Raw genomic sequence first — 17,229 nt, 5'->3', positions numbered from 1 at the left:
AGAACTTCATTTCTCACAAATACCTTCAATAAACCAGCTATAATATTTTAATTCTAAGGGAATCATTTGCACACTTTCCAAACAATAAAACCTTTTTGCCAGCTGAAATCTTATCTGGCACTAACCCTACTGAAATGTGTACTTGGGGAAGATGAAGGTAGGAGCAGGCAGCCAAAGGTCAACCCTCCACACCACTTAAGCCTCCTCTCTGATGCATCTAACAAGATCTCCAGAGCATGCAAAACGGTCCTATGTAAAAACAACCAGCATTTTACTATATATTTATATGCTAAAATAGAATAAACCAGGATCAAATCAAACACTTTAGATTCTTTCTGATAAAATGTATTAGCTAAATTGGCCCTCCCTGGTGGCGCAGGGGGTTAAAGCACAGCACTGAGAAGCTAAAGCCACTTCTGCATGAGTTCGATCCCTGCCTGCCCCGGAGGTGACCACATAGTGGACCTGCCCGCTGCTCCCCTCAGCAGTGTACTTTATCGATCTGTCTAATCTACACCCCACTCTGTCTCTGGTGAATCCTCTCACCATCCGCCATCTCTGGCCTGTACCCCAGTTCTGTATGAATAAAATTTTTTTTAAAAATGTATTAGCTAAATTGGAAAATATTAATCACATTTTTTAATATCATAAGCAAATACTGAAGTTAGTGATAACTGGACCTATATGGCTATGAAAAACTGAAGTAGTAGGGGTGTAGGTGATATATCCAATATGGCACACAAGATAAAGCATGAAATTAAGTGTTGTCTACTTCCTAACACTCATCATCACATTTATAAACACCTAGGATATGAATTAGTATAGGAAATCACATAATCCTAAATCCTAATCGCCCGAGGGAGCCTATGTCAAGTCCCATTTCTTTCTCTACTGGGTCTGTGCTGATTACTGCATTGGGGCTCATTTCTTTAGTTTGTGAATTTCTACAGGAATTATTTGCTTAATTGATTAATCAATTGGGCTAACTCCCTCATGTCATTAAATTAATACTTCTTTTAAACTTTTTAGGTTATTTAACTTACTCACTGTTTATGTCCTAGCCCCTACTGTGAAATTAACCTTCTTCAAACAAGAAATTCTATTTTTTTTTTTTTTGGCTTGGTGATGGAAAGAAAAAAGATACAATGAGGAAGTCCTGGAAGAGTTTAGGGTTTAAAAACAGTTCCAGAACTTAATTTCTATTAAGTAAATTACTCTTTGATGAACCCCAACTAGTACTTATTATGTTTATATTGTGATCATTTAAACAAAGCCTAGTATAAGTTAAACTCAAATAACACTGAAGGACTACAGGCCTTTGAGAGTGGTTGTTTGTTTTACCTCACAGAAAGCCTTACCAATTAACAATGCAAAAAATTTAGGCTGGAGGAAATGATTTTGCTCACTCCTTAGTCTACTTCTATGTCATTTAAACAATATAGTAGAGTATTAATTTTTTAATTGAGCTTTTACTAATCTTGACAAAACCTTAACACAACATTAATGCTTATTAAAAAGCAAAGACGGCCCTCCCTGGTGGCATAGCTGGTTAAAGCACAGCACAAAGAAGCTTAAGCCACTTCCGCATGAGTTCAATCCTGCCTGACATGGAGGTGACCACATGGCACAGCAAACCTCTCCTGACTTGCCCGCTGCTCCCCTCAGCAGTGTACTTCACCGATCTGCCTGTTCTGCTCCCCACTCTGTCTCTGGTGAATCCTCTCACCCTCCGCATCTCTGGCCTATACCCCAGTTCTGTACGACTAAATAAAAAAAATCTTAAAAAAAAAAAAAAAGCAAAGAGACAGGCAGTGTAGTGTAAATGCAGAATGCAGATTATGGAAAGGATACAACTTAAATCCTATAGCACATTGCATTTTTTAAAGATGACCACAATATCCACCCTCTTTTTTGCTCTTCTTCAATGTTAGCTAGCCCCCATCAAGAAGTAGAGCTCATTTCTTCAGTTCCTTTAATTCTGGGGAAAGTGTAAGTGTTTTAATAAACAGAACATGACAAAGCAACACTGCAGCATTTTTGGAAACAGACCTTAGCTAGTTTTACAGATTCCATTTCTCAAGAGCCAATCATCATGTAAAAAGTGTGACCATCCTGAAGAGCCACCATCCTAAAAGAGGTCCTGGAAAATGAGCTGAGTGGTAGAAAGGAACATGGAGAAAGAACTAAGGAACCCCAAGAGACCAAACAAGTCCTTTGGAAGTGGGTCCTACAACCGAACTAACCCTGGTAGTGCTACATGGATAACAGACAGACTATAAAGTGAACGCTTCTTAAATGCCTAATCCACGAAAGTTTTAAGCCTCTAAATTTTGATGCAGTTACTAGTAGATAACCAAAGCACCATCAACAATGAACCAAGAAAATAATGTGTTTTCTTACTAAAAAGGCCACTACACCTCCCAAATTCTGGAGAAACATTGTATTAGTTCTTATCATCAGTACAGAACAAACTTGCCAGGTATAAGTTCATTTGTTACCTTTTGAAATGTCTACCAGAGAATATCCAACCTTTATTATAGCACTTAATATAGAGCTCTCACCAAAACAACACTCATGCCTTCTTACATAAAAGATTACCAATTGTTAGAACCACTTGTACCAGTCCATGATGAGATGGTTCTTATATTTACTCAAGTGAATTTTCAAAGTACATTTATTTGTCTAATCAGTAAAACATACTGTGCCATAGAAACACAATTTGTGTTCCTAAAGAAGAATCTACTTTTTTCCAACCTGTTGACAGATTGGCAAATCTGCTAATGGAACAAATATTTAGTTAACAAAAGAATGCAGAAAATGTATTTAAATATATCCAAAACAAAAATAGGTCCCTTCAAAGGCGAGATGTCCAGAAAGAGGGCTCTCAACAGGAACCAAATCAGCCACTTGATCTTCTTAGATTTCCCACCTCCAAACAGTAAGAAATAACTTCTGTTATTTATGTCACCCCTTTCCCCCCACCAAGAAGAGAGATGGCAGATTCAAAGTCAAGGAAGCCATCAAAAGACTATTAGAATAATGTTAAAAGAACTCAAAAGACAAGTTAAATGGTGTACTTTTACTCAAATTGTATAAATTTAGCACTAATAAGGATAATATCTACAAGAGACTAAAGCACATTAAATATCTTTAAATACATGAATATAAATTATGCTAAAAAATAACTTAGTCACTTGGAGGATGCCAGAGAACCAATTCATTATTTTAAAAACTAGTAAATTTAAAAACAGAATCAAGTACTTATTCTGTTTTCATAATCAAGTTGTACCACAGGGCAATAAAATAGCTGATAATAAAAAATTTCTCTTTATAGATGTACTTCAAATAACAAATGAAGGAAAGATAGACTATCATCAATTTGCAATCCTAGTGAATTAATAGACCTACACAATGAGCAATAGTGCTAACCCTACAAGAAAAACTGAGCAGTAAGGTATTATATACCTCTTAGTTAAAGTTCATAACACCTACATGAAAAAAATGCCCCCACCTCAATAAAACCTGAACTCAGATCTGATCAAGCCTTATATTATATTAACAACTTACATATAATACATGAGCAGAGAAACTTTAAACCACAGTTGAAAGAAAGCAACTAGAAAAATCTAAACCATAGGAAATTCTATAGGTAAGCGAACTAGTTTCTTCATTAAGTCAATTGTAAAAGGGAAAACAGATGAAAAGGTGCCTAAGAAATAAAAGTAAAAAAGAGTATTAACTAACAACTGTAAACCAAGACATTCTACAGGGGAAGAGAAGGGAACAAAATCAAAACTGGGATGGGAAGAGCATATGGGACTATGATGATGGCACATGGGTGAAGTGGTGGTGGGAAGTCTACGGGGATTACAACTGAGATGAGAAATGTACAAAATGAAGAATAATGTAAAAAAAAACCATATATATATAAAAAAAACAAAAAAACCATATATATATATATACACACACACACAAAGAAATAAAAGAAACATAAGTAATGCAAACCAATTGGAAAATTTAGACTTTATTTGGTTCTTGATTCAGACCATTAAAAGTAACTTACAAAACAATCAGGAAACTGTGAAAACTGGAAAAATATTTAATATTAATGAATATTACTTTTTGGGTATAATAAAATTATGATTATATTTTAGAAAGAAGTCTTTATCTTTTGGAGATACATACTGATGCTTGTATAAAAGAAATATTAAGATAAAAGGTCTGTTTCAAAATATTCTGGGATGGAAACTAAAGAGACAAAACAAGATTAACTATAAATTGATGACTATTAAGGCTGGGGCATGAGTACACAGAGGTTCATTGTATCGGTCTCCATCTTGTATATATGTATGTACAAGTCCATATAATAAAAAGTTTTATTTAAAAGTTAAAAATAACAAAATTAATTCATTGTGGTTTTTTTTCTTTTCATTTGTTCTTTCCCTAAGTATACTTTTATATACTTTAGTCAACAGGATTAGCTATCAGAGGTTAGGAAATTTAGTACTAAAAGAAGCAAGGATAAGAACTGGAATATAAACCACATGTAATCATAGGAAAATAACTATTTTAGGTATATAATCAATGTATTATTTCCAACAAAATAATATTTTACCAAGATACCAAAATACACTCCCCCATTTATGTGTTCTCTCTCCTTCTACCCTTCATGTATACTCACCACTTTCCATCTTTCTTTGACTAGGATTCCAACACTGAGGATATCTGGCTGTTCTCCTCCTCCACTCATTGCAATTCACTGACGAGACAGAATGGCTACACAGGCATCCAGCTCCCAAGGGTGGTTTCCATTTAACCTAAAACAAACAACAACAAAAAAAACAGCAGCAGCATATTAGGGTTAATTCAACATTCCAGCACCAACTAGACTAAGAATCCTACCATTAATTAGGTTATTTTGTAGGGAAAGAGGTAAACACACACATACAAATAAAAGACAAAATCCCACACACTCAAATCCCAAAATTTTCTTAGCTCATATTTAAAAAGTACTTATTCCATTAGATATGCTAGATATTACAAGGATTTTTTCCCCCACAATACTACTTGTAATAATTTAAATTGCTAAAGGACAGGGCTAGCACAGTGTCAATGGCAGATAGGTCATTATCCTAAGTACAATATACTGCTAAAGAAAGAGTGGTACCTAATTTACAACAGTTTATAGTTTCATAGGTTGTAACTTACAGATTAAAACCAATGCTAATAACATTTTAATGACAGGTAATACACTTAAAAAATGTGTAAAAAATCAACATCCATAGAAAAAGTTGTGTTGATGAAACCCACAATGTATTCACATTACAAGAAAAAGATAATTGTATAGTATCAAAAAAAAATTACTCGGTTTTAAAAAAGTTTAAAGAAAAAGGAGATTAATAGAAAAATGAACAACATGCCTGTATAAACTAAAGATGCTGCAGAAAAAATACAGCCTAGGCCCTTCCTGGTGGTGCAGTGGGTTAAAGCACAGCACTAAGAATCTAAAGCACTAATGCATGAGTTAGATTCCCGCCTGCCTCGGAGGTGACCACATGGTGTGGCAGACCTCTCCTGACCTGCCCGCCTCTCCCCTCAGCAGTGTACTTCGTGGATCTGCCTGTTCTGTTTCCCACTCTGTCTCTGGTGAAGCCTCTCATCGCCCCTGAGCCTCTTGCCTGTACCCCAGTTCTGTATGCACAAATAAATAAATCTTTAAAAAAAAAAAATACAGCCTACAGGAGACCAAATCCATAATCTAATATTATAGAATAAAGTAAAGAAAAAGTTTTAAGACAACATAAATTGTAAATTAGAAAAGCTCTCATTAGACAACAGGAAGATAAAATAAGAAATCTGAGCAAACTCAGCAAAGGACCAATAATTAAGGAAAAAGAATTTAAGACTACCTAGAAGAGACACAAGAGAAGAAACCATACAAATAAGGGGAAAATAAACTTAAATTAAGAAATGAAAAAGAGCCCCCTATGAAGCTTTCTGCAGCCACTACAGCACAAGTTTGATCCCTGGCCAGAAAGATAACCCACATGATGCAGCAGACTGCTCCTCTCTCACATCCACTGCTCCCCTCAGCAGTGTATTTCAGTAGATCTGCCTGTTGTGTTCCCCACTCTGACACTGGTGAATCCTCTCACACGCCACACCTCTAGCCTGTACCCGAGTTCTTGTATGCATGAATAAACATTTTTAAAAGACAAGGACATGAAAAAGAAACTTTGAAAATGGGTAGGATACCCCAGTGAGAATGGCACATCTTAAAACAACTAGCAACAACAAATGTTGGCAAGGATGTGGAGAAAAAGGAACTCTCCTGCACTGCTGGTGGGAATGCAAACTAGTAAAACCACTATGGAAAATTGTTTGGAGGTTCCTCAAACTGCTAAATATGGAGCTTCCATCTGATCCAGCAATCCACTCCGAGGTATCTACCCAAAAGACACAAAAACACTGATTCAAAAAGATACTTGCACCCCCATGTGTATTGCTGCTTTATTTACAATTGGAAAGACATGGAAACAACCCAAATGCCCAAAAGTGGATGACAGGATTAAAAAGATGTGGTACATATACACAATGGAGTATTACTCAGCAACAACAACAAAAAGAAACACATGTCTTTTGCAGCAACATGGATGGAGCTGGAAAAGATTATACGTAGTGAAAAAAGCCAGAAAGAAAAGGAAAAATACCAGATGGTTTCGCTCATAGCAGGACTGTAACGGACCAGGTGAGAAAATAATGATAATGATGAACAGCTATATACCAGAGACATTTTGTGGAGGTGGAGTGGGAAATGGGATCAAAAACAGTGGGGGGAGGGAAATGCACTAGACTATGGTGATGACACATGGGTGATTTGGTGATGGAAAGACCAAGGGGATTGCAACTGAGATGGAAAAATGCACAAAATGATGTAAAAATAAACTATTATATTATATATATATATATATATTTAAAAAGGGGGGGGATGATAAAGGAGTCTCCATGGTGGTGCAGAGGTTAAGTCTTAGAAGCATGAAACTATCCACAGCCACTGCAGCACAAGCTCAATCCCCAACCAAGATGCTATCTCACATGGCACAACAGACTGCTCCCATCTCACCTGCTGTTCCCCTCAGATTTCAGTGCATATGTCTGTTCTGCTCCTCACTATGTCTCTGGTGAATCCTCTCCCCCTTCCCACCACACTCTAGGCCACAGCTCAGCTCTTATATACATAAATAAATAAAATAAATCTTTTCATTTTTACATTTTTTAAAGATTTATTTATTTATATATACAGAACTGGGGTACAGCCAGAGGTGCATGGGTAGCAAGAGGATCCACCAGAAACAGTGGGGAGCAGAACAGGCAGATCAGCAAAGTACACTGCTGAGGGGAGCAGTGAGTGAGGAAGAGAGTTCTGCTGTACCATGTGGATCACCTCTGGGAAGGGGATTAAACTCGCACTGAAGCCGCCATGACTCTGTTCTCAGCTTTGCAGTGCAGCACTCCAACCCACTGCACCACCAGGGAGAGCAGCAAAATAAGTCTTTTTTAAAAATCTGGTGATAAATAAAAGGCAATTACAATATAAAATACATATTACAGAATGACCCATTTCCCCACACTCCTTCTCCCCTCCCCCCAAGAGAAAACAAAGCACTGAAATAGAATACTGGCCATTATTAATTCAAGAAAATTTCCTGGGTAAAAAGTCTAAATCTGCATGTTGAATTGCTATATTGCATACCTGAGAAAATGACTCTCCAGGTCAATTATCAAGATACACTCTAGTAAAACTACTAGATTTTAAGGGGTGGGGGGGAAACACCAGTCATTTGTGTAAAAAGACCAAATTACTTAAGCAAAACAGACTGACGACAACATTGGCAACAACATTTTACACCAGTAGATAATGAACATATCTAAATATACAGGGAAATGGTGAGCTAGAGATGGTCTATGCTGCCAAATGAACTTTTACAGTTAAAGGAAACAGTGTAGAACACAGAATTCAAGGAATAGTGTTCCCAGGAACTGTCCCTAGGAATAAGAAGTGTTAGACAATCAAGAAATTATGGTAGGAGAGTTGGCCTGAAAAAGCCAAAAAGCAATGAAAATCCACTAGCAATTAGCATTCCTGCCTCCAGACTATGAACTCATTTTCCACTAAAAGAAATAAGGGCTCCTTGGAGAAATTAATTACTCCAGGTCAGGCATGTGACACATGCACTTAGGATAGCTTGTCAAATCAAAAAGCAAAAACATTGGCAAAACTACTACAGTTAGGTTAAAAAAAAAAAAAGAATTCTCAACCACCAAACATGAACAATTTGATTATATCAAAGAAAGGCAACTGCAATAATTGATCAGCAAGGGAGTTTTGACCTGTTCCATTTCAGACCTGGGCCAGTTCAGCCCTCCTTAGGCAACCTGGTGGTCCCCAGCTCCCGGGAGGTCACCATATTGATGCCGAACTTATTGCGGACACCTGATTGGCATAGCGCACTACAGCCCAGAACTCCTGGGCTCAAGCAATCCTCCAGTCTCAGCCTCCCGAGTAGCTGGGACTACAGGTGCGCGCAACCACGCCTGGCTCAACTGCAATAATTGAAAAATAGAGAAAACATAAAACTCATGAGTTCATAATGACACTCAAAAAAGAAAAAAATCAATTTTGCTTAATTCTGGAGATTGTTAGGGCACAAGACTATTGTGAGGATTGACAAGTAAGTAGAGTCAAACATTTATCCTGCCTTCCTCAAAGAGATGATGAGAGCAACTTTTACCTTAAGTCACAGCTAATAAATGCAGAAGATATAACAATTAGAAAAACATCAGTTTGCAATCCCTGACTAAATAATGTATCTCTGCAATGAACATCAATGTCTGCTAAACATATAAGATAAAGAGTAGATGGAGAACTTGAATATAGAAGGATCAGGTTGAACTAACTGATGAATCTTAGCATCACTAAAAAGCAAATCAGTGTAATGTTAAGTGATACAATGAAACAAATTTTTTCAATGACACCCACAAAGTCTCTTGCAGAAAACTAAACCTAAATCTAATCAAGCTTCTTAACTATTACTTTACAAAAATAAGGACCTAGAGACATAAAGTAAATATAAGCATAAGAATGAGCAAAATCTATGATGCAGGAGATAAAGAATAAAACAACTTACTTTTTCCCAACATATATTGTCATGGAAAATAAAGAGTGTATACTACAAATCAAAAGATGTACATTAACCTAAGGCAACAACTACCAAACAGAGAAAATGAGTATATATTGGTATGACATAATAAATAATTGATAGTTTTAGGAGGTGTAATAGTAGTGGTGTGGTTTAAAGCCTCCATCAGAGATACATAAATTACTACATAGTGATAAAAATGTTTGCCTTTAAAAAGGCACTTTATGGGGGAAAAATGTATGTATGGGGGTAGGGAAGGTAGGATAGTAGATAAGAATGACAGAATTTTGGGCCTCGCTGGTGGCCCAAAGGGTTAAGTCTCAGCACTATCAAGCTATCACCAGCCACTGTGACATAAATTCCATCCCTGGCCAGGGAGCTAACACACCTCTCCTGTCTAGCTTGCCACTCCCCTCAGCAGTTTATTTCAATAGTTCTGCTCCCCACTGTTCCCGGTGAGTCCTCTCAACACCTGCACCTCTCACCTATACCCCAATCCTTGTGTGCATAAATAAATAAAAATAAGTCTTTTTTTAAACTGACAGAATTTTTATTAATTTGCCTGTATGATGGGTATCAGATATAAATAATCAATTATTTCTAATTGTATGATGCATATGTGGGAATTCATTATTTTACTATTTCTATGTATGTTTGCAATATTCTATAATATAAATGAAAAACAGATGTATAGATTGATACAATCTTCAATCTTAACCAACAGAACAATAATAACATCTCCATGACAAAAATTTACACTCCTCCTCCACAGCATAAACAAAATGAACTCAAAATGGATCAAAGGCCTAAATGTAAAGTTATAATACTATTAAAACTATTTTAAAAATGCAAACTATCTGACAAGAAGTTAATACACTTCTATAAGTCTATAATAAAAGAATTAAATAATACAATTAAAACATAGCTAAAAGGGGCCCTCCCTGGTGGTGCAATGGGTTAAAACACAGCACTAAGAAGCTAAAGCCACTTCAGCATAGTTAGATCCCCTCCCCAGAGGTGATCCAGATGGTGCTGCAGACCTCTCCTGACCCACCTGACCCACCGGCTGTTCCTCTCAGCAATGTACTTCTTCAATCAGCTTATTCTGCTCCCCACTCTGTTTCTGATGAATCCTCTCACCATGCCTGCACCTCTGGCCTGTACCCCAGTTCTGTATGCCTAAATAAATAAATCTTCTAAAAACATAGCTAAAGGACCTGAATACATATTTCTCCACAGAAGAAATACAAATAGTCAAGAAGCATATAAAAAGATGCTTAACATTTCTAACCATTAGAGAAATGCAAATCAAAACCATATGAGAAATCACCACATACAATTATTAGATAACTATTTAAAAAAAAAGAGTTGGTGAGGCTGTGAAGAAACTGGAACCCTGTTGGTGGTAGTAAAATGGCATAGTTACTATGTAACAGTATGCTGTTTCCTCAAAAATTTAAACATAGTATTATATTAAGGTCAAGCCATCCCACTCTTTATTATCCAAAAGAATTCAAAGGAGGGACTGAAATATTTGAAGTCAAATCATAGGTGTATTATTCACAATAATTAAAAGGTGGAAGCAGCTGAAATGTTTATCAATACATGAAGGAAGAAAATGTGTGTGTTATACACACACATATTTATACATACATACACACAGAGTTATACAAAGACAATTACTCTGTCATAAAAAAGGCTATCTTATTACATGCTACAGTATGAATGAACCTTGAAAACATAAAATCTCTGCCACACACTGGCAGAGTCCCTGGGAGGTGGTACTCATTATTTTCTAAGAATTCTGTGTTAATGAAGAAACTGTGATTTGCACACTCCCAGAACAAACAGAACCTTGAAACCTTTCACAATTTACATGTCTCTACAGTTTCAAGCTGCATCCTGTTTGGTACAGTTTAGAAAATGTCTTCCCCAAGAAACTCAGGAGCAGGAGGGCATGTTGTAATAGAAGGAACACATCCCTGTCATCTCAATATGACACTAGCACGCTCACTCTGAGACTATCGCCCATGCTCTCAGTCTCTATGGAGGAAAGACAGCCTTGCTTCTATCATCAAGCAATAAGGTTAAAGGCAGACTATGAGGTCACTGGCCACCTCCACTTAAGAGGTCATGTGACCTTGTGTGAGTTACTTACTTTTCCATTATGCTGAGTTAAATAAGTCAATCAAAAGAGGACTCCATGCTTCCATTTGTATGAGAACTAGAGTCATGGAAACAATTTGAATGGTGGTTACGAGGGACAGCAGGGTGGGTATGAGGTTTTGCAAGGTCAAAATGTTGACTACTATGGGAAGAAAAGAGGGTTACAGACAAAGAAGAAGAGCCACAGACGTTGAGATCCGAGGCACACAACCTTCCTGTAATGTTCACCTTGGAGATGATGACGAGCCTTCATGACCACCAAGCTGCAACTGATTTCTACCCACAATTAACAATAATAAGTGGGCTTTAACCAAGTCAACTCTCCCTTTCTCTGCCAATAAAGTTTAATTCCTTTGTTTTTAAACTCCAGTCCAAAAACCTACACAGACTCAAGCCCCAGCATCTAGAGGAGTATACCTCATATCAGAGGTCTCCCTGGAGTTTTCTGTCTTGTTCTTTTACAAATAATTAAACACTGGCTTCTTGCCTGCCCTCTTTAATCTCTGTGGAGTCCTCTTTTTAATCTTGACTACAGAATCTTCCCAGTCTTGGGAGAAGGACATCCCTACAATTCCAGCATGTGAAGCAGTGGTATGTGACTTTTTCAGCTGTGTTGTGGGGGAGGATTGGGATAGGGCTGAGTAGTCAGGTATGTGCCCTTGTCTAGTGACTATATGAGAAAAAAATTCTTACATTGCAAGGAAAAAACATAGCAAAAAGTAATTATCAGAACTAACTTGACTAAAGTCTATCAATGATAGTTTCAAATTAGTGAACACATTTCAGAAAGTGACAATTTCATAATTATATTCACATAACAAAAGCCCAGCCACTTCTAAACATTGCTATTTGATGAATGAATCGCTGAACTCCAAGCTTCAAAGATACCCTTTACGTAGAAAGCAATCAATTTAGCATTCTGTTCAGATATTGAGAAGTGGCCAGTCAAGAAGTTGGGAAATAAAAGTCACGTAAAGAGTGAACATGTTATAAAAAAACAAATGATAAAAGTCAATGACAGGCCCTCCCTGGTGGCGCAGCAGGTTAAAGCACACCACTAAGAAACTAAGGCCACTTCCACGTGAATTCGATTCCCGCTTGCCCCGGAGGTGACCACATGGCATGGCAGACCTCTCCTGACCCACCCGCTGCTCCCTTCAGCAGTGTACTTCATCGATCTGCCTGTTCTGCTCCCCACTCTGTCTATGGTGAAGCCTCTCGCCACCCCTGAGCCTCTGGCCTGTACCCCAGTTCTGTATGCACAAATAAATAAATCTTTTTTAAAAAAAAGTCAATAACAATTCAAGAAAACAAACTAATCTTCCTCATGAACACAGGTATAAAAATTCTCAACAGAGTACTTGGGTAGGTGGGAGGTGATAATGCACATATAGGAATTGTAAACCTATTCCTCTAAGTCATATGTGGTGATGTATATCAATGTTACCTTAAATTAATTAACTTAAAAAATAATAAAATTAAAAACTCAAAATATTAGCAAATTAAATGTAACAGTACATTAAAAAATAAATTCTAACCCACTATGATTTATCCTGGGTATGCAAGACTGGTTCAATATTTAAAAATCAATTCATATAACCCACCACATTAACAAACTGTAAGAGCAAACTATACAAATCATCTGATGCAGAAGAAATATTTTATCAACTGTATTCATGATATAAACTCTTCACAAACTAGAATCAGGAGCGAATATTCTCAACCTGAAAAGGGACATCTAAGAAAAAAGCTCCTCAAACTGACAGTTTTAACAAAATTCCAAATGAAATCCAAGTGAAGAAATTTATATAAACAAGGTAATGTTAAAAATTATGCTTATAACATGGGAATTACAACTGAAATGGAAAAAGGCAAAAAGCAATGTAAAAATAAACTTATTATATTAAAAAAAATATGCATATAGGCAAAGGAGCCAAAATGCCTAATTTTAGAGGAATTGTCATGTGATTTTAAGACACTACAGAAAAGTATAATTAACACAGTGTGCTACTGACAAAGGGACAGATGTATAGATAAATGGAATAGAGTACAGCCCATACAAATGTGGTCAGTTAGTTTTTTAAATGTTTTATAAATAAAATTCACGTACCATAAAATTCATTATTTTAAAGTATATGATTCAGTGGTTTGTAGAATGTTCATAAGGTTGTAATTATCACCACTATCTAATTCCAAAACGTTCTCATCATCCCAAAAAGCAATTCCAAATATGTTACCATCACTCCCTGCTCCCTCCTTCCCTTTGCTAACCCTGACAACCACTAATCTTTTCTGTCTCTATGGTACTGGCCTAATACAGGCCAACTGACTAAGATGTAAAAAGTCACTGAATATAGAAAAGACAGTTTTTTTAATAACGTCAGTGGTTATAACAGTGGTGGAAAAAAAATTCAATTTCAGATGAGGGTGGAGTTTGCACATTCTCCCCAAGTATGTGTGGTTTTTCTTTAGGTATTCCGGTTTCCTCCCACAAAGATTTGCACATTATGTCATTGGTAATTCTAAATTATCCCAGTCTAAGTGAGTTGTGGGGGTGTGCATGAGTGCACCATGCAATGGAACTGGCACCCTGTTGAGGGACTGGCTTCCAACTTGTGCCCAGAGCCACCAAGACAGGCTCTGGCCATCTACAGCCCTGACATAGAATTTGGAAAATGAATGAGTGAATATTAACTATTGCATTAGAACATTAGAAGTATTGCATTAATTGTTTAACATTAAATTACTGCATTAGAACACTGTATTAGTTCATATTAGAAATGTTTTCTTAATAATAAAAGTGGTTATTTATTCCTGTGACTCAAAATATGCTGTCAAGACTTTACTCCTGTTTACATCACTTAGCCTTTGATAAAACCAGTTTAATTTATGTCATTTCACTTAAAAGTTGTAGATTCCAAGAACCTAGTGATGATGTTACTAGTGAGGACTTACTGTATTTCCAAAATATAAGTGTTGAAAAAAATGTCTAAACCCCACACATTAAACAAAACTGAATTCACAAAGTTATCAAATATTTAAATATGAAACTTTCAGAAATAAACCTTCAAACAAATCTTTGTGAAAGTTTTAGACAAGACATATAAAGTACAAACCATCTAATAAAAAAAGTAATAAAATAAACTTCCCCAAAACTAAAAATGTATTCTATGAAAGACACTGTTGAGATAAAGAGAAACTTCAAAGAGAAGAAAATGCTTGCAAATTGAGATATTTAATCAATGGTGCATATCCCAAATATATGGAGAACACTTAAAACTTAGTAAGGTATCTATTTTTTAAAATTTTTTAAAATTGTACTGAAGGTTATAAATGAACATATGAGATGTTTAACATCAGCTGTCAATCTCCAAATGTTACTGTGTGATGATATTTATATGACAGTCTCAAAAAATCAAAACTATAGTGACAGAATTATCACTAGTTGCCAAGGGTTAAAGGTGAGGTATAGATTAAAGTGACAGTATGAAGAAGCTTGGGGGTGAGAGGTTTAGAGCTCTTATTAATCTATTATGAAGTGTTACTATTCTTGCCACTGCTGTTATTGTAAAGGTTACATTTATTTATACATGTGCTAGATTCATATAACTGGATAACCAAAAAAGGTCATCTACCATTATTAAACTTCTAAATAAAAAATATTTTATCAAAAGGAAAACCACAATTATCTGAAAAGGCTAGTAAAACTGTCTTCCTTTTCCAACTGTGTGTGTGTATAAGGCCATATTTTCTTCATATGCTTCAACCAAAGCAACATATTGCAACAGATTAAATACAGAAATATGAGAATCCAGCTGTCTTCTATCATACCAGACATTAAAAGGACTTGAGAAAAACATAGTGCCATTTTGGAAATAGTTTTGGAATATGGTTACATAAAATTGTTTTACTAATTTAAAATAAACATAAGGGCCTCCATGGTGGTACAAGGAGTTAGGTCTCAGTACTATGAAAGCTATCTGAAGCCACTGCAGCAAGAGTTCAATCCCCAGCCAGGATGCTAACCCACATGCACAAGAGACCTCTCCTTGTCTAACCTGCTGCTCCCCTCAGCAGTGATTCTCAGTCAGTCCTCCTGTTCTGCTCCCCACTTTGTCTCCAGGTAATCCTCTCCTCCCCTCCCAATACACCTCTAGCCCACACCCCAGCTCTTGTAAGCATAAAAAAAAATTCTTCAGAAAAAAAAAATTGTTGTAACTGCAATACAGTAAATATCATTAGATATATAAATGCATGCTGGATAAAACAAAAAATCTTTTTTTTAATCCATTTTTTCTACTAATAATCTTGGTTTATGGAATACAAAATCATTTGAATGAATAAGCACTTTCTTAAGTTCTACAGTCAAAGTTTTTACTAATCACTCTTTACATGAACATTCAGTGAATACCCTGTCAATAATTATATGAACACAAAAAGTATTAAGTCATGATCATAGCTTTCAGGACAAGAGTAGAAAAAAGACTGACCTCCAGGGAAACCTGATACACTAAGCTAATAAAGATGGATCCTCAGTCAGAGGTTGAGACAAAAGGAAGTATGCCACCTGGTTTTAGAAACCCAATGGAAACATGTATGGATTCACGTTTATTAAGCATACATGCCAGGCATTGTTCTTTAGCACAAATTCACAAGGAAAAATTACACAGGAGAACTAATAACAATAATACAAGCTTGCAATATTACAAAAAGTAACTCTTCTACCCAATCTGAGAAAGCTGAATCCACAACAGTGGAGGTAAAGGCCAATAAGATTTATCCTACAAACCCCCACAATATTAGTAATTGGCAGTATCAGATATTTCTGGAAGTAACAATAAAAGAACTAAAATCAGGGAATGGACTGAGTATGTGCTAAGATGTTCAAACACAAAATTCTCTCCCCTACTCCAAACCTTCCCCACCATAACAGGAATTTATAAATGACCCACCGAAAAAAGTAAAAATATAGGATCTCTAGATTGGCATATGACAGGTATGAGGGATGAATACCATTCTAAAAAGAAGAGAATTAGTCAACTATAACTTAATATGCATGCCTCCATTTTCATCCCCTTTTTCATTTCTCCTAGGGAAAAATAACCCTACATAAATACTACAGTTAAGACACATACACCCATCCCACAAATGTAGTTCCCAACCAGCGCCTTCACTCTTATAGATAACCAAAATTGAAAATGAAAGAGGCTAAAACCAAGCAAAAAAAAAAAAAATTTAAAGCTAAAATGAAACAGGCTACATAAGAACAAAACTTTAAAAAGTATATATCGCTGATATTCTAATATGGATACTGTATCCATACATCAAAAACTAAATGATACATGTTTTTAAATCTCAGAGAGCAGAGCAAACAGGAGACAAGGAAAATTTTAAAAAGATATAATTAGAGGATTTGTTATAAAGGTTCAGCATCAGAATAGTAAGTTATAGAAACATAAAATTCAATAGGAAAAAATTTGATTAAAAATGAACCAAAGACCTAAACAAACACTTTTCCAAAGATGATATATAAACAACTGGCACATCAAAAGATGTTCAAGTTCACTTACTCAATCACCAAGGAAATGCAAATCAAAATCACAGTAAGACAGCACCTCACTGTTGTTGAAATGGCAATTATGAAACAGCCAAGAAGTACAAGTATTGGAAGGAATGCACAGAAAAAGGGAATACTTATACACTGTTGGTTGGAATGTAAATGAGGGTAGCAGCTATGGAAAACAGTATGGAGTTTCCTCAAAAAGAAAAATACAACTAGTAGAAGACCCAGCAAATCCACTTGTGGATACTTACCCAAAGGAAACTTTTAAAACTCTAACTTGAGCAGTGTGGAGGGAAGTGC

At 36.0% G+C, this 17,229-nt stretch overlaps 1 protein-coding gene across 2 annotated transcripts in view; it reads right to left on the bottom strand.

The window, feature by feature from the left end:
* TTBK2 (tau tubulin kinase 2) overlaps positions 1-17,229 on the bottom strand; it is a 122,145-nt gene that overhangs the window by 86,182 nt on the left and 18,734 nt on the right. Inside the window, exon 2 of one of the 2 annotated variants that reach the window (XM_004687872.2) lies at positions 4,682-4,817. In XM_004687872.2, coding sequence (XP_004687929.1) covers positions 4,682-4,750 — 69 coding nt within the window. In that variant the 5' untranslated portion in view covers positions 4,751-4,817. Of the gene's footprint in view, positions 1-4,681; positions 4,818-17,229 lie in introns of those variants that run through there. The other variant, XM_012728667.1, reaches the window with a different exon arrangement.

The sequence above is a fragment of the Condylura cristata genome, unplaced genomic scaffold (assembly GCF_000260355.1).
Source record: "Condylura cristata isolate star-nosed mole 26May11 unplaced genomic scaffold, ConCri1.0 scaffold00023, whole genome shotgun sequence".
NCBI lineage: Eukaryota > Metazoa > Chordata > Mammalia > Eulipotyphla > Talpidae > Condylura > Condylura cristata.
Note: the sequence above shows the minus strand (reverse complement) of the source record. Positions and strands in the feature narration are given on the sequence as shown.